The sequence below is a fragment of the Piliocolobus tephrosceles genome, chromosome 5 (genome assembly GCF_002776525.5).
Source record: "Piliocolobus tephrosceles isolate RC106 chromosome 5, ASM277652v3, whole genome shotgun sequence".
Lineage (NCBI taxonomy): Eukaryota > Metazoa > Chordata > Mammalia > Primates > Cercopithecidae > Piliocolobus > Piliocolobus tephrosceles.
In genome coordinates this window covers 63,115,742-63,134,679 of record NC_045438.1, presented here as the reverse complement: position 1 = coordinate 63,134,679, position 18,938 = coordinate 63,115,742, and the positions used below count along the sequence as shown (strand labels likewise).

Here is an 18,938-nt window from a genome sequence, read left to right as displayed (position 1 = left end):
CTTTCATAGACCCTCTCTCTCCTCCCATTCCAATTTATATGTATTAGATTCTACTTATTCAAAGTATGAACATACTTTTGGATAATTTTTAAGATAACTATAAAAATCAGCTATGCTTCAAAATTTAGCATTTAGATTTTTTTTGTTGAATATTAATGACATATAATACGTAACATGATCAAAGAAAGAAATCCCATGAGTTAACATTTTTACAGTGCTGCCTGCACTGTGCCTAGGACTTTCTGAACTATCATCATGTTTAGGAGTTGATGAGATTATAGTTTCATGTAAATGTAGCATTAGATGACAACTCTACATCTTTAGGCATGGAAACAAAAATTTTTCCTGGAAGAAAAACAAGCTAACGTCCAACCTCCATTTAAATAAATTTGATTGTTTCTTTGCTATTAAGAAGCTTGGTGCTCTTTCTCCCACTCTATTATTGTCAAAATACATCTGGAGACATTTTATAAACTGTTTCTCCTTTAAATTACCTGGTTTATATATTGTCTCCTGTAGCCTGCATATAGATAAAGGTTAAACATAGAGGATTTAGGTTGTTGTTGGTTAATAAATATCTCCTTTTCACAAATGATGCTTTTTGTTGTTGTTTTTTGTTTTTTTAGAGACGAGAGTCTTGCTATGTTGCCCAAACTAGTCTGGAATGACTGGCTTCAAGGCGATCCTCCCACCTCAGCTTCTTGAGTGGCTGGTACCACAGGTACAAACTACCATGCCCCCAAAAAATCACAGAATTTTAATGCTGGAAGCAGTCTTGGGACTATTTCCTCATGTTAAAGAAGAGAAGCATGGGCAATATAGCAAGACTTCCATCTCTACAAAAAAAATTTAAAAATTAACTAGGCGTGGTGGCATATGTTTGTAGTCCTAGCTACTCAGGAAGCTGAGGCAGGATGATCGCTTGAGCCTAGGAGCTATAGTCATGCCACTGCACTCCAGCCTGGCAACAAAGCAAGACGCTGTTTCTTAAAAAAAAAAAAAAAAAAATGAGAAAAAAGAGGGCACTCATATGTTAAGTGACTTAGCCAAGTTCACAAAGGTTATTAGAAGTAATTTTAGTACCAGTCCTCTGTCTTAGTCTAGGCTGTTTTCACTTATGGCCTTTTCTTAGTTGCTTGCTTTAAGAATTATTTGTAAATAGGAATATCTATGCAATAGCCTCTCTAAAAGGAAGGACATATTTAGATTGATGCTTTAAAAGTCATTTAAATTCCTTAAACAAAAAGTTGAGTTTGCAATAATTATATTGACTATGCAATGGTTGTTCTTACCTGAAGAGAAGACAAACATGCTCTCTCTTTTTTCTATTTCAAAACGTGAAGCCATCTCTTCCTGACTTGCCTCTTCTTCATCTCGACATTCCTGTAACTGCCTCATCTTTTCCATGAGGGCTTCAACCTCAAAGAAAGAATCACTCACCTGAAGAAAAAATACAATTAATGTTACACGTGGCAGACACAGAATATATATGAATTATCTTTTAAGTCTGTCTCATAAGAATTTATATCTTTTATTTCTTTTTTTGAGACAGAGTCTTGCTCTATCGCCCAAGCTGGAGTGCAGTGGTGAGATCTCGGCTCATTGCAAGCTCCGCCTCCCGGGTTTATGCCATTCTCCTGCCTCAGCCTCCTGAGTAGCTGGGACTACAGGTGCCTGCCGCCATGCCCGGCTAATTTTTTGTGTTTTTTAGTAGAGATGGAGTTTCACTGTGTTAGCCAGGATGGTCTCGATCTCCTGACCTTGTGATCTGTCCGCCTCGGCCTCCCAAAGTGCTGGGACTACAGGTGTAAGCCACCGTGCCTGGCCAGAATTTATGTCTTAATAGAATATAGGGAAAATATTCTTATAATTTTAATGTACATTAATGAATAAAAAACTATTTTGGCCTATTAGGAATATAGACATGCAGATTTTAAAATATAAGAAAAACATGATTTTAAGAACACATTCTAATGCTTTTACCTTACAAGATTAGCAATAATGTCATTACTATTTATGCTGTTTTAAAAACTAAACACTACTTGTCAATTTAAAACAACTGCATAAATTAACTTCTACTTGCTTAATCTTTAAATAAATAAGATACACAAAGTATAAGTGACTTTGCATCAACTGTGTACACTGGGCATACATATTGTCAATGTGTCTGTCATCTTTAATAGCTCTATTTATACAATTTACCAATTAAACATGAAAGATGTCTTTACATGGCTGGAGTTGGCCACCTGACCTCTGCAATGGATCTGGCAGCTGTCACTTGCTGGGATGACTAGAGCAGTGTCACACATAGAGTAATGGGTCTGACAAAGGACTGGCCAAGTTGTTTTGCACTAGTCAAACCAGTTATACTTCTATACCCTGCTGCATTCTTGCTACAAAAGCTAGATCAAATCTATACAATTTATATCTTTCTTATAAATAAAATGAATATATTAAGAAGTCTGGGTTGGGCTAGTGGCTCATGCCTGTAATCCCAGCATTTTGGGAGACCAAGGCAGGAGAATCACTTGAGCCCAGGAGGAGTTCAAGGCTGCAGTGAGCTGTGATTGTGCCACTGTACTCCAGCCTGGACAACAGAGAGAGACTTTGTCTCAAAAAGGAAAAACAAAAAAAAAAAGTCTTAATCTCAAATCTCAATGTATATATACAAAATTACTGTTTCCCCTTTTATGAAATGATTTTGCCAGGAATGTTTTTAAGACCTCTATCTCCCATTCTTCCTGGCTTCCACCCATTGATCCTTCAGGTAGCAGCTTACATCCTTCTAAACACTATCATTTACCCCACTATCAAATTAGATTCTAACACAACCCTCTCCTCTTTCTTTCAGAGGACCAATCATAATTTATAATTGTTATTTGCATGATATTGATTTAATGCTGGCTCCCTTCCCAGACCAAACCTTCATAAAGGTAGGAGATCTGTTTGGTTTACTTGTATATATCCCAAGCCTAGCATAGTACCTGGTACATAGTAGATATTCAAGAAATACTTGTTGGAGAATGACTGTCAGGATAATTCTACATTAAGAGACAATCTATATCATATGTGCTTTACATTTTCTTTTGATCCAAACAGTTATGCTGAAATGCCCAGTATTAAGCCCTTTCTCTAAGACTTTCACGATGGGAAGTGTTTCTGCGATGGTACTGAAGATTCTTCTGGTGCATGCATGCATTTTCCCCCTAATTATTCCTGACACATGGTCAGTAACCAAATAAAAAATGAGCTGAAAAGGATTAGGTTTCATGATAGGATGACTCAAAGTTTAAAAAAGGTCTCCATCAACTCACATTATCTCTCACTAATTTATTTTGTTTACCCATTCTCCTCTTAAAGAGCCCAAATTTTAAGTATTCTTAGGAAAGATAATTCTTGATATTATATTGAAATAAGAGGGAAACGAAACAAAGTAGGTTTCTTTGTTCCTTGACTGATCTGCCAAAGTTGTTAGGATTAAAAAAATTACGGTATTTCATTTTAATATTAAAATGTTAAAACTGTGTAAGAATTTTTTTTTCCCCTTTATAAATTACCCAGTCTTGGGTATGTCTTTATTAGCAGCATGAGAACAGAATAATACACCAATACTTAGAAGCAACCAATGTGTCCTTCAGTAGCTACTGGAATAAAGAAACATTGGTACATCCAGAAAATAAAAAATTATTCAGTGCTAAAAAGAAATTAGGTATCAAGCCATGAACAGACATGGAAGAAGTTTAAATGCATATTACTAAGTGAAAGAAGCCAGTCTGAAAAGGCTACATACTGTATGATTCCAACTATATAACATTCTGGAAAAGGCAAAACTATGGAGACAGTAAAAAAAGAAGTAAGTAGTTGCCAGGGTTGGGAGGGATGGAAAATTCTTGTTTGTTTGTTAGCCAGGGTTGGGAGGGATGGAAAATTCTTGTTTGTTTGTTACCATTTGTATCTGAAGAGCTGAGTCAGATACTGGATATGTACCTAAAACACAAGCCATATCAGCTCACCGTCATCAATGTGGGCCATAAACCTTCTAAAAGTATCCAACTTACCTGGGAATAGGAAGCTTATCTATTAGAGAAATAAAAATCATCTTCTTTCACTATTCACTCTTTTAATAGAAGGAGAACTAGAAACAATCAAGTACTTTTTTCTTTAGCCTTGTACTAAATGATTGGTAGCACGGACAAGAATCCATCTCCTAGCATTCTAGCAACTGAATACTCTCTCTTGGATCCTCTTCTGACTGCCAAGCTTTGATAAATAATCAGTGGCCATATGCAGGCCTATAACATGAATCTAGGCAGCTCAAAGGATGGTGAAACTGATGGTCTTTGGCAGTGTCAGGACAGTGCTATGATCAACCTTGGGAAAGTTATTCTTTCTTGTGCTAATTTCACCATATGTAAATGCTACCTCTTATTTAGCACCTCATAAATGCTCAGTGCTGTATTTGGCATTTTACTTCTTTTTTTGAGACGGAGTCTCGCTCTGCCGCCCAGGCTGGAGTGCAATGGCCGGATCTCAGCTCACTGCAAGCCCCGCCTCTTGGGTTTAAGCCATTCTCCTGCCTCAGCCTCCCGAGTAGCTGGGACTACAGGCGCCCGCCACGTCGCCCGGCTAGTTTTTTGTATTTTTTTTTAGTAGAGACGGGGTTTCACCATGTTAGCCAGGATGGTCTCGATCTCCTGACCTCGTGATCCGCCCGTCTCGGCCTCCCAAAGTGCTGGGATTACAGGCTTGAGCCACCGCGCCCGGCCGGCATTTTACTTCTTCAGAGACGTTTCATTTAAACCTCACAATAACTTTGTGTTTTACTTTTATTTAGATATGAAATAACTGAGATTCAATAACTTGCCCGAAGTTAAATATGTAAGTTAAAGGCAATTCAACCTGTCAAATCTATTTCAAAGGGATAATATAACTCAGAAAATGCATGCAAAGCATTCAGATGGCTGTGGTACTGCTTCTAAAATTTATTTTTGAAGCATAAAATAAACACCTTTTTTGCTACAGCAAAAGAATGTAGGAGAGGATTTTGATTCATCATATATAGGAATTAAAATTTGCTTATAGAAAACTGAACTTGCTCTGTTTCAAAGGAGTAACAAAACTGAGAATATATAAAAGCCAAGAAGATAAGGAATAGAGGTGAAAGCATTTTAACACATTTACATTCACCTGATATCACCCTCTATATTGGTGCAAAGTTAAACATGAAAAAGAATTTTAAAGAGAGAAATTTCTATATCAAAGTTGATTAAATCTTCTGAAAGATAAAAAATTAAGAAGCCAGACTGTTTATTTTGTGCAAAAGAGAAGAATGTGATTGGCACAAAAAGTCTTCACCACCAGGCCACACTATTTTCAGCCTTCCCTCATGTCACTGTAGTAGCCAGTCAATATTATTTGGCCCTGATGGGACACATGCTGTTGGCTCCTGATCCTAAAATTATCTAAGTGTAAACTCCTAGAGGGTCTTAGAGTTTTGTACATCACTTTTGTGTAATTTTGTATATCACCTAGACTAGTGATGAGCATGTGAGGCAGTCAATAAAACCTTACTGAATGAATTGATATAGGGGCCCAATATCACCATAGTCTTAACAGGGTGGGTTTTTCTAAGAAGCCAATTGAAGAAATAATATAACAGCAATTATTGTGATTAGTTTTATGACAATCTCATGACAAATAATACTTACAGAAACATTTTCTGCTGAGTTGACCGGCATCTCATCCACACTGTGATTGCCATTTGTAATGTCACAGATGCAGTAGTTGCTAACAGAAGGAGGTCTGAATGTGTGGCCACCATCACAATGAATTTCTGGACTGATTCCACAGCCAAATGTGAACGAGGCAAGAGAATGATAGTGTGTGAGTAAAACTACTGCATGTACCAATTCCGCAAGGGACCAGCTGTGCTCTTCAGCTTTTAAAAGTCCCTTAGGGGGGAAAAAAAAAATTTTTTGTAGTGGGGTGTGATAAAAGTATACAGTTCATTTCAGTATTTAATTTATTGAAAACATGAGTCACCATACAAAGTCTAGTATAAAATTATCATTTGAAATATGTAGAACCCAGAATTTGCTAGTTTTTATGAATATGCATTCACAAATACAACTTAACATAATCTGTTAAGACATTCACTATTATTTTGATTTTCTGAAATATTGACTTAAAATATAAGAGAATGCATTTTGCTTAAAAGTGGTTGCTGTATTTCAGATGCTGGATTATGAATGAATTACTGTGTTGTTAGTTCAAAATCTCAAAGCAAATGTAATAAATTTGTGTTTATAAGTAGAAGCTGCTGTTTGAAATACCTGTGCTTTATTATAAGGCCTCAAGGAATTTTTAAGATAGTGGCTTGAACAACTTGATTAAATACTCCTAACTCATCAAAAAGTTATACATAAATTCTATAATTCTTCTATTCAATTCTGTCACTTCTGCTTCATTATCTATTTTGTAATCTTGTATAATTTTTCCTTACTTGACAATATATAATAGGCATTGTATTAATATATTCAAATCTTTATCTTCTTGATAATATCTTTAATTATCTAATAGTATCTATTCTATAAAATAGATAAGACCAAAAGATGCATCTTTAAGAATTTATAGTGCATGGTAGACAATTTTAGAGAACATCAATCTACTTTTACTCTATTACGTCTATTAATAAATAGAACCAGAACAAACTAGTTTAACATGGCATTTAAAACATAACATAATGGTGCGTAACAATGAGATGCCACTTCACACTTATCAGAATGGCTGAAATCCAAAACACTGACACCAACGCTGGCAAAGATGTGGGCCAACAGGAATGCTGCTTCACTGCTGGTGGGAACGCAAACTGATACCACTTTGGAAGACAGTTTCACGGTTTCTTACAAAGGTAAATGTATGCTTACCACATTACCCACAAATTGCACTCCTAGTTATTTACCCAAATAAGGTGAAAACTTTTGTCGACCAAAAAAAAAAAAAAAAAAACCTATACATGAATGTTTATAGCAGCTTTATCTGTAATTGTCCAAAACTGGCAGCAACCAAGATATCCTTCAATACATGAATAGATGAACAAATTATGGTATAACCATACAATAGAGAATTATCCAGTGATAAAAAGAAATGAACTATCAAGTCATGAAAAAGCATGAAGAAGCCTTAAATGGATGTTACTAGATGAAAGAAGCCAGTCTGAAAAGCTACATACTTTTATATGATTCCAACTGTATGGCATTCTGGAAAAGGCAAAACTATACAGAAACAATAAAAAGATGAGTGGTAGCAGGGGTTTAGGGGAAGGGGAAAGGGATGAACAGGTGGAACCCAGGGCATTTTTAGGGTACTAACTATTCCATATGATACTGTAATGGATGTGTGACATTATTTGTTGAAATACACCATTGTATGGTGTAGAACCATACAATGCAAAGACTGAACCCTAATGTGAACTATAGAGTTACTAGTAATATATCAATTACAGCAAATGTACTACAGAAATGCTGAAGCAGAAGAAAATGTGTGCCTGTGGGAAGAGGCTCAGGGGGTAGAAAATAGGAACTCTCTGTACTTTCTGCACAATTTTTCTGTAATCCTAAAACTGCTCTAAAAAAGTATGAAATGACTCCCAAGATAGATTACCCCACTGCTTACCTCAATGTGTTCTTTGGTAATAAGCCAAGGTCTATGGGCTAACACTTTGTTAAGTTCTCCTAAATTCTGTAGTTTTTGAGGAGCATTCTCTAAACCATTGAGCCACTTGGGGTCCCCACCAACATGAAGGAAATCATTTACATGCAAGTTCACTAAGTAGGAGCACTGATGTCTTGCCGCAGCCTTCAGAGAAAACAAAAAGATTATTCTAATTATAAATATTAAAACCTTGAACTAACTATTCTTTTTATTTACAACATGCAAAAGAGCTAATTAAGTTTATTAGTATGTTTTCAAATTTTCCGTAAACTACAGAAATGCAGTTTTTATATAAATATTTTAAAAATTCAAATACAGTAAGAACCTTATAAATATTCCAAGAACAAACAAAATATCTGATAGAAGTATTTGAACTTTAGACATTTTATCTATATACTTTCAGAACTTCCGATTAAGAAGAAACTTCAATTAAGGTGCCAATCATAAAATAATGGAATATTATTTACAAATTGAACAGGAAGCACCACTTATGCCAATGTGAACTATTTATAATGATGAAACAACTTTTGTTCTACTTATTTAATGAAGAATGGTTCTCAGCAATGAGAAAAAGAACAAGTAGAAATACTTGTTTCTCTTTCTGTTATAATTGAGAGCATACTTATTTAAAAATAGGAAAAACAGAGACTATGTAACAGGAATCATATTATACATCATAATCTAAGTATTTATCCCTGTGTTTAAAGCATTAACTGTCTCTTAAAGATATTAATAAAAATAGCAAAAAGAATTTTTCACTGAATGTTTACAAACCATTATTCCAATGTAGTGCCGATAATGTAGGGGTAACGGCCCATCCATTTGCAGTAGATAGTGTTGAGTTTTTAAGAAACTTTCTAAATATTGTGGGTGGAAAACCATCACTAACGTAATGTTATCCAAACGGCCCAAAGCAGCAAAAGAATCTGCAAATAAAGCATGCATCTGTGCGTCTTCACTCCCCACTTGGAGGATCTGTAATGAGAGAAAAACCATGGTTACTGAAATTGTCAATTGGTGTTAAGGGAAGAAAATATACATGGGCTGTACTCTAAGTATCATTTAGAAGCAGATTAAATTTGGCTTAAGAAAGAGGGGTTACAGATTTAAACTCAACGGGTTGAAAGATACAGAAGAATAAACAGTTACATATTATATAGTAGGGGATAAACAACAAAGGCTGAACATTAAAGGCCATCTAGATAGGCTGCTTGCAGAGTTGGCCAGAATCCAGATAAAGAAGCAGATTTAGATTATGAAACTTGCAGAGCTTGCAAACACTAAAGCCTTTCTTTACAAAACTGCCTATTCTCACTCAATTTAAGGAGAACTAAAATTAACTAATAGCATACAATCCTTACAAAAATAAAGCATAGATGCTTTTACACATATATAGAATTAAAGATCCAATCTAGCATTGATATCAGCCTGTGGAGATGGTCAAGACTAAGTAACTCAGGTTATGGGCACACCTAAACAACATCTAAATATAAGCAGATGGAGTATCACTGGTCAAAAACCAATCTTGGCTTTACTTGATTAAATATGGGTGTTAAAAATACATCATGAAATACTAGAAATCAACACAAGTACAACAGCTTTTTATTCCCACACATTCACTGCCAAAGCATGATTAACTGCAACCAACTCTGACTAAAACATGTTGTTGACCAACAGTTCTTCAGATGCCACGATGTGGGTCATGAAAGCTCTTCCTTAAAAGCATACAGTTCACTATGTACTTTCACAAACAACATACCTCCTTTTCTGGGATGAATCTGCTTGGTCCCTGTCCTAGTGGTCGAGGAATTCTAATGCCAAGTTCCTAGAAAAGAAAATTACACCATCTCAGGCCTTTGGCAGTAAACAAAATGAACTGAGGCTAAAGGAATGGGAGGGAAAAACCACCAGTTGAACAGAGACAGGCTTGTTTTGGTGGTTTGTTTTCATGGCTGTATATACATATCAACTCTTCTGTTAGCATTGCATAGTTAACAACAGCTTATAATACAACTCTGACTAAAAACAATAAAACCTGTTTCACTAAAACCAGAGTTTTGCATAAAGTACTTGGCAGAAACTCTAGAACAGAAAGTTCAGCACATAGCAGCCAACCAACCCTGTGGATCATCAGTGATACAAAATAAGACCAGTGTGTTTGTACATCTAAAACTCAACCAACCCAAATATCAATCCCTGTGTGTCGTCAGAAAATGAAAAAGCAGTACTTCCACCTAGGCGTCTTGAACTAGAAGAAGTGTAACTATTATTACATCTAAAACAACACCTCACAGAATGTAAATTTACAAAAAATAAAAACTAAATTCACAAGAGACAGCATTACAGGGCATGTTTTCTCTGTAGTTAAATAATTTTAGAGAAACTCATTTTGTTTGTAAGTTTGCCTTAAGTTTTTTTTTATGTATAGGATGTCATCAACCTTGCCCATATTATATTTTAGAGAAGCTCAAATAATTGAGAAATAGTTTTCTGACATTTGACACAGTGACTCTAGAATCCTGTACCTTATGTGATGGTATAGTATGGTTAACAAGAACTGAAAATCTGTTAGGGTTTCCTTTCCCTCCCTCACCCTCCCCATATAGTGTGCTTACAGAAACAAAACCAAAATAATATATTTCAACTTTCTGTTGTTGTTTTGAGGTATGTCCTATCTAGTGTCATTTAAAATTTTTTTTAGAATTTATACAATTAAAGATTAACCCCTTCACTCATATATATTATATATATATAATTAAATACTCATATAATTCTACTCTCTCCTTACTGCTTTTAAAAGTTCTTCATGATATAAACCAGGTATCTGCCTTTTAAAGAAAAAAGTGGGGATGGGGTGGGGGTGGATTCACAGAGAGAAGGACATGTGGCAGCAATCCAAGAAATCTGGTCCCAGCAAATGAAAATCTTTAAAGCAGAATAGACTTTTAAAAATTAAGCAGGAAGGACAAAAGTGAAGATAATCTTTATTAGCAGAAATCAAGATTCAAAGTAGTCTATATTTGCCAACAGAATTCATAAAATAATATTTAAATCAAATAATCTTATACTGGAGGTTGGTGATTTCTCCTTGGTTATTCTATCCTTACACTGAAGATAGTAATGCTATAACATTATACCCTTCATTAGAGGAGGCACTTAATTCACTGGTCTGGCCACGTATTTGTTTCAATTTTAATATTCTGTAATAAATGCCAGAGGACATCCCTGTTATTCAATATATAATTTTGGCACCAATAGCAGCCATTTATATACAATGATGACTCTTAGCTTTTCTAATTGCTGAATTTCTGATCCAATTACATACATTTGAAACAACACCTGTTGGATAAAACTAAGGCTAAAATTAACATTTATCCCCTCTAATTTCTTTAATCTTGAAAACTGTGTTATTTAAACAAAATGTATTTTAGGAAAATGCCTGTTTCAAGGGTTTATTACTGTTTTATAACTAAGAGACTCGGGACTTTAGTGTACGAAAAGGTGTCATTTCAAATGGGGAAAAATGAATTATTCAACAAATGATCTTGGGACAACTGGATAGCCATTCAGAAAAAAAGTGAAGCTGGAACACTATAACATGCTTTACCCCACAATAAATCAGAGTTAAATATAAGAAAAAAATGAAAACTTAGAAAGAAAGCAAAAAAACATTACAGTACTAGAAGAAAACACTCATGGAGTGCAGCAGGCCTAAGAATGCCACAAAAGCCAAAAGTCATAAAATATAAGATTGATAAATTTAATGACATAAAAAGAAAGACTTTCACATGGGAAAAATAAATATATACAAAGTCAAAAGTAAACAGAAAGCTAGGAATTATATTTGCCACTCAAATAACAAAGGGCTAAATTTTAAAGAAAGACTACTATAAATCAATAAGAAAATCCCCAACTATCTTTTTTTTTTTTGAGACGGAGTCTCGCTCTGTCGCCCAGGATGGAGTGCAGTGGTGTGATCTCGGCTCACTGCAGCCTCCTCCTCCTGGGTTCAAGCGATTCTCCGGTCTCCCCAGTAGCTAGGACCACAGGCATGTGCCACCACACTCGGCTAATTTTTTGTATTTTTAGTAGAGATGAGGTTTCACCATGTTAGCCAGGATGGTCCTGATCTCCTGACCTCGTGATCTGTCTGCCTCGACCTCCCAAAGTGCTGGGATTACAGGTGTGAGCCACCGCGCCCGACCAACAATCTTATTTTAAAAATGAGCAAACAACATGGACAGTTCAAGGAAAAGAAAATAAAATGCCTCACACTCAAAGATAAAACAACTGCAAGTTAACTATGCTGAGATACCATCTTCCTCCAAAAAGATTGCTTAGGATCAAAAAGTTCGATCACAGGCTGTATTGGAGAGAGGGTAGAGAAATAGTCATTAATTGTTTGTATATTGCTGATGAGAGTGTTTTGAAGTATGAGAAAAAAGAGTATAGAGTATATATTACTACAACCTCTAGGAAGGGCAATTTGCAATACTGATCAAAATTAAAAAGTCCTATAGCCTTTGAATCAACAATTCCATCCTAAGTGTGTTAACCTATAGATGTGCTCACATTTGTGAAATGCCATATGTAAAAGTATAATCACTGCAACACTGTTTCTAATAGTACAAGGCTGAAAACAATCTCAGTGTTCATCAATAGAAGGCTGTTTCAATAAAGTTCAGCATGACCATAATAGAGTAGCATGCAGTCTTTAGAAAAGAATGAAGCACTTCTACATGAGTTGATTTTAAAAGCTCTTCAAGTTATATTATGATAATAGGGAAGGGGAGGAGAAGCAAAGTGCATAATATGTAAAATGTTATCTGTAAGCAGGAAAAAAAACCTCACCGATTCAATTGCTAGGCCTTTATCTTACAAATACATTAGCAGCATGAAAGGTAGTCATCTTTTTAAAAATGTGACCAGATTGACAGCACATAGGTTTAGAAACAAAGAGGTATACAAATTATATTATTCTGGTTTTATTTCTCTACCAAATATATAGTTTATATGCCAAATTATTATAAAACCATAGGTTTACAACTCCAAGAAGGTGGCTATGAATGCTTGAGAAACAGAATACTTCCTATATTTATGGCAAGAGTTCTATGTAATTCTTGTCTTTATAAGTCCATCCTATTGCTAAATTTAGTGAGCATATTGATAACACTGTCTCCCTTCTTCTTTAGCCTCCAAATTGAAGAGTCCTAATCTGTAAAATAGGGATGATGACAAAATAATAATACCATCAATCCCAACTACATCATATCATAAACTATAGAAAATTTTACAAATTATACAAAAGTGAGTCTTTTATTATAGATTCTAGTCTTATTTTAGGTATAAGGTCTAACAGATTTGGCTGTTTAATTTCTCAGAAGTAGCACAGGAAGAGAGGGTAAAGTGGGGTTTCTAGACTGTGGCTGGTACCCTAACACTAGTCAGTGATATCTGAGAACCAAATTGCCTTTTAGTTTTCTGCTTATTTCTTGAATAACATTGAAAAAGCAAATAGGGCTCATAATAATAAATAGCAATAGCAGCAGCAGCAGCAGCTAGCACAAAGTATTTATGAGCTGAGCACTGTTTTAAATTATATTACCTGTAAACAAAGACCATGTGTCTATGATACTAAAGTTCAGAAACAGTATTTGGTGTTCTACAATATACATGAAAAAGTTGAGTCTTAGATTAATCCTTACCTTAATCTATGAAGCAGGTACTATTATTATCTCCATTTAGCATAACTAACTGATGAAAGTCCTGAGATTTTTTTTTAACTTATTTTTACTTTTTTTTTAATTATACTTTAAGTTCTAGGGTACATGTGCACAAAGTGCAGGTTTGTTACATATGTATACATGTGCCATGTTGGTGTGCTGCACCCATTAACTTGTCATTTACATTAGGTATATCTCCTAATGCTATCCCTCCCCCCACCCCACGACAGGCCCCGGTGTGTGATGTTCCCCACCCTGTGTCCAAGGAAAGCCCTGAGATTTGAACTCAAATATTCTGGCTTAGTCAGTACTAGTAAGTGGTGGAGATGGGGGCTGAATCCATGACATCTGGTTCTAGAGTTGGTATCTTTCATTATTACTCTTTTGAGCCTCTTTAAGACTTCTTGATACCCTGGAGATTCTTATAGATACCACTGTTATTATACAGTAGTATTTTTGGTTTATAAAAAGTTTCCATTTTCTAGAAAACTCACTTTTGAAACACTTCTTGGTCACATGTTAAATTGGTTACAACTCTTTTCTAGTAGATGCTGATCAAAAAAGGCACTGCAGGTGTTCGATGGGGTCATCATAAGCCAAACTAAATACATTTCATAACTTCCAATTTAGGTTAATTCAATTATTCCTTTATCTGTAGCTGTAAGAAACTTAACTACAGACTTTGAACAAATTTTGGCTAATCCAGATTCTAGGAGGCAGAGCTGCCACCAACAAATGGCCTTGTTGAAAAGCAGATGTAGACACTAATCACAGCACTAACCTCACAGGCTCTATGTGAAGGTGTGGCTGGAAAACTAACATGAGAACTAACAGTCTTTTCCCCTCAACAACCTAATAACCATATTTGAAAGAGACAACAACAGTTTCCACCATCACAATATTACTTCTGATATGTTGCCTCAGTGTATAATGCAAAACACTAATTTTCAGAGTGAAAATTCTTAGTGAATGTTGACAGTAGTACCACAGAAAGACTATGTATTTATTGTATCATTGTATGAATCAATGTTTGTGTACTGAAAAGAACTGTTCCAGTCAGATGTTTCAAATTTGTGAGATACATTTATGCATCTATACCAATATCCTTAAGTGAAATAACGAATGACAAGTGCAAAATGAAAGCATTGTTGGCTTACAGTATCTACCCACCTGCAAAATTAGTTGAGAAGTAAAAATACACAAATAATTTGAATCATATTGTTTTCCTCACTACACTATCACTGTTGTGATAATCACAACAGTAATTTTATTTTTTAAATTCAAAACCAGCATGTGTTTTTTGAAAAACATTTCAACAAGGTAAAGATATGTTATATAAAAAGTGAAAGTTCCCATCCCACTCTCCCTTCTCTGAGAGATTGCCTATAGCTGGGTGCTGGGCTTTTGACATTCAAAAATGTTAAATAGAAATTGAGAGATCTAGAAGTGTTAGAAAGAAATATGCCTACTATAGCAAAGTGTACTAATAATTGTTAATATTGTCATTAATACTAACAGGTAATTTAGAAATACTGAAAGTCCAGGTACTTTTTTTTTTGCCTTCTATGAACTGTATTTTAGAAAAAAACTTACTTACTTTAAGTTACTGCATTTGTAATACTTAGGCCATATTTGTGCCCTACACTTTGCTCAGGAGTTCCGTTTCTGGAAAGTGTTTAATTTAAAAGCATTATGGAAGCTAGCTATTTGAAAGAATTGCGTTATTCTTTTTGTAAAGTGAATAGTTTTCCTATAAAGCATTCCTTCTTAATTTATCTTCCCACATGTTGGGATGTGTTAAAAATGAAATACAACTATACAAAGTTTCCTGGTTTCCTGAACACAATCCCATAAGTGCTGTAACAATATGCAAGCCAAAATCTATTTCTTTATCTTTTAGTTTACATGGCTATCTTTAGAAATTCCAGATCTGGGCAAGAACCAGGACTCTGCACACAAACATCAGCAGAAATAACAGATCTATTCAAGCATGATGATTAGGGCTCACTTCTACTCAAAAAGAGAAAAGATCTATTATGACCCGCAAACAGAAACTGTAAATGTTAATTCAACACTTTCATACTGTTTTCACTTTTGGTAAAATTTCCAAAGCAATATTGTAAGAGACTTTCAAAGATTGTTTTATCATCTGTAAACAAGTAACATGTAATATGTCCATAAATGTTAAAATCTCGAAAAAATATTTAGTGCTTTACAACCTTCATGACAAAGTGTCTTCATTTAAGTTTCTATGAATATACATAGTATACTGATAATAGACTCCATTAAAGAAATTACGAAACTATGTCATTTTAATGGGCAAAGCTGCAGAGAGAAGAATTAACATTTAGATTTCTTGAACTAAGGCAATACTCTCACAGCATCTGATTTCAATTCAAATTTAAGGTTCGAGTTTTACCTAAGGTTACATTAGTAACTTTCAAATGGTTTCCTATTTGCAACCACTTAGAAAAAACACAAAATGTTACAATTAAGTACCTCTTTCTGAAGGCCAATTCAGAAAAGGGATGGCTTAATACAAGAGTAGACCCTGTGCATAACGTCATAGAGCTTGCAGGACACACTTATTTCAGGCAACATCAGCTCTTCCCAGAGTCAAATGTGTTTTTTTTTTCTGTGTGTGTGTGTGTTTTAAGTAGGAGGCAAAGGGGGTGAATGTGGCTAAAGAATCTGTTTTGACAAGACGTCGAGGGGTCATATCCACAGGCTGTTTCACCCTCAGACTGAGGTCTGTTGGGTTTCTGACTTGTGGAGACTTGTCCAGACGACATTATTATTTACGTTTTGGAGACTTTCATTTACATGACCGGGGTCGCAGTCTCTCCCAGCTTAGCATCTTCTTGCCCAGGGACGACACACGGTGCGCCGGTCTCCCACCCACCGCAGGCAACCCCTTCCCCGAAGGGCGCGGCAGGGCCGGGACGCTGCTCCCCAGGCGCCCGCCCACCCTACCTGGGGAGCGTTTTCGGATGCTGACCGGCAGCGACTGTGAGGAGGTGACGTGACCTCCGTGTTGCACAGGGCAGTTCGGCCGGGTGCTCACCCGCCCAGGTACCCAGCCACCCGCTCAGCCCCTCGCCCAGGTACCTCGTCGTGGTCGCGGCCCCCGCCGCACTGCTTGCAGCCCAGCAGCTCCGAGACCGCCAGCGGGGCCGTGTACGCCTCGTTCGCGGCGGTGGCCAGGCGCATGTCGGCGCGGGGACGGCTGCGGACGCACGCAGGCGGCGAGCGCTGGGAAGCCGGCCGCGGCTCTGGGCTGCAGCGCCTCAGTCAGCACGGACGGCGGGGGGCGGGGCGGCGCCGACAAACAAGCCGCGCGGCCCCGCCCCGCGCCCGTCACTTCACCACCCTGGCGGCCACGCAAGCCAATGCGGGCTCACGACTCCGCAAAGCCCCGCCCCCACGGCGCGGAGGCGAGGAGCTGGCTGTCTCAGGCGACGAGGTGAAAAATCACCTCGGGGGCCCAGGTCCCCCACCAACGGCTAATTCTCAGGTACGGAATGGGCTCTGGAAGGCAGCGAGGTGAGCGTGCACTGTCAGGAAGGTGCAGCACGAGTCTTCGGGCTTCAGGGACAGGGGAACCTGCCCGCTACACCCCCGCTCGGCCATTTACCTAGAGCCAAACAGCAGCCAACCTCGAGACTGACCCTGACAGCACCAGGAGTAGTGAAGTTCTCTGTAAATTCGATAAACTATTGAAATTTCCCTTCTTCCTTTCCCATTATGCCCAAACGACGCTGAATGGGCGGCAGAATGCAGCAACATGTACGGGACCTTGGCTTATAATCAATGCAAAGTTCATTTTGGTAAGCTACGTAAAAGCTATAAATATCACTCTCCTACAGAGATAATAAACCTTGGCAGCCTATCTTTGAATTGCCTTTTTCCTCTCAAGTATATTCAAAGGCTTTAAAATTTCTAGTGTTCCTTCATAAGCGCCCTCCCTGGGTTATAAAGACAGAATTTCAATCTCTGAAATCGGATGAGGAACTTGGGAAAATATAGGTTACAAAGGAGAAAAACAACATTGTTGGGCCCAGAATCCAGATCCCTACGGTCCTATGTCAGTACTATTTCTTTACATAACTCTATTCTCTCTCTTTAAAATAAATAAATTCCTAAATTAGATCTCTTTTTGCATGTTTATGCTGTTTTCAAAGCTTAAGTGCTCAGGTTAAAAACAAAAAAAGTTGGAACATTCTGACAAGGAAACAAGTGGAATTCATAGCAGTAGTGATGGCCACAGAACAGGACTCATAAATGAAAATAAGTTTCAGTCTTAGAAGTGACGCTACAGTGTCTCAGTGAAGACTAAGTTACTCTTTTAGCTCTTTATCATGTTTAAAGTGGCATGTCAAAATGGTTATTTTTTATTTATCTCCTAATAATGAGATAAATGATACATGTTCTCTATACTGCTTTTAAAAAATAGCTAAAGCACCCAAAATATTTTTTACTGGTCAAAAGAAGCAATGTTGAGTTAATGTCGATATAGAAGAAAAGGCTACAGAGGCTTCCAAACTCTCATCCACTGAGCACAGCCACAAAAATAAACAGTATGATCAAATGCCCACTCAGCTGTAAGCAAATACAAAACCAAAACAAACCCAGTACATCATCCAATTTGCAGCAATATGACATACGCTGTGAAATAAATGGGTTGTAAATGAATGACTTGGAAACATAAACGCACTTGATGTATGGGATTGTGAGCTACAAAAGCTAGTTAGGTAGAAGTATGTGAAAAATGATGACTCTGGTTCTAGAAGAGTTGAGATATGATTTTATTTCTGAAGGAATCACAGTTTTAGTTGTCTAGTAGGGCATAATCTTAGTTATGACATTTGTAAAATGAGGAATGCTTATCTTTCCATTTTCTAATGAGAGGCAAGGGAAAAGCATGCATTCAGTTAAAAGTGGCTTAAAATAAGTAAATGCAAGTGAAAACTGCAAACTGCATACATACAGTAGTCTGATACTTAGTGCTTGATATTTATTGAAGAAATATTTCAGATATACTGAAATTGTATAGGAAGCTCCAGTTAGGATTCCCTTTTTCCCCAGATAGTTTCAAATTATTTTTTGAAACTAAAAAGAAAAGAAAAATAATTTTAATTTAATATTCTAATTTAGTGGTTTACGGAGAACCTTCAAGCCATTAAATGTCAGGGTTCCTTTATGGTCTCTATAAAGACTGACCTAAATTCCTCAAAGAGTACTAATTTCTTGTTCTCTGCTGTAGAGCACTAGAGTGAATTAGTCACTCTATTCTCCAACATAAAAAGGTTGCCTCCAAATAAATTTACAGTAACCAAGAGTTCCAACAAATGTATTTTTAGAATTTTTTTTCAAGACAAAGTCTCACTCTGTCAGCCAGGATGAGTGCAGTGGCATTATCCTGGTTCACGTTCACTGCAGCCTTGAGTTCCAGGGCTCAAGTGATCCTCCCACCTTGCCTCCTGAGTAGCTGGCACTACAGAC

General features: G+C 36.7%; 1 protein-coding gene across 2 annotated transcripts in view; it reads right to left on the bottom strand.

Annotated features, from left to right (window-relative positions):
• The window catches only part of SESN1 (sestrin 1), a 111,237-nt gene that overhangs the window by 6,373 nt on the left and 85,926 nt on the right, over positions 1-18,938 (bottom strand). The window contains exons 1-6 of one of the 2 annotated variants that reach the window (XM_023205976.1): positions 16,545-16,751; positions 9,473-9,538; positions 8,488-8,688; positions 7,675-7,857; positions 5,709-5,951; positions 1,293-1,440 (exon numbers count right to left, since the gene is read on the bottom strand). In XM_023205976.1, coding sequence (XP_023061744.1) covers positions 1,293-1,440; positions 5,709-5,951; positions 7,675-7,857; positions 8,488-8,688; positions 9,473-9,538; positions 16,545-16,646 — 943 coding nt within the window. In that variant the 5' untranslated portion in view covers positions 16,647-16,751. Of the gene's footprint in view, positions 1-1,292; positions 1,441-5,708; positions 5,952-7,674; positions 7,858-8,487; positions 8,689-9,472; positions 9,539-16,544; positions 16,752-18,938 lie in introns of those variants that run through there. The other variant, XM_023205975.2, reaches the window with a different exon arrangement.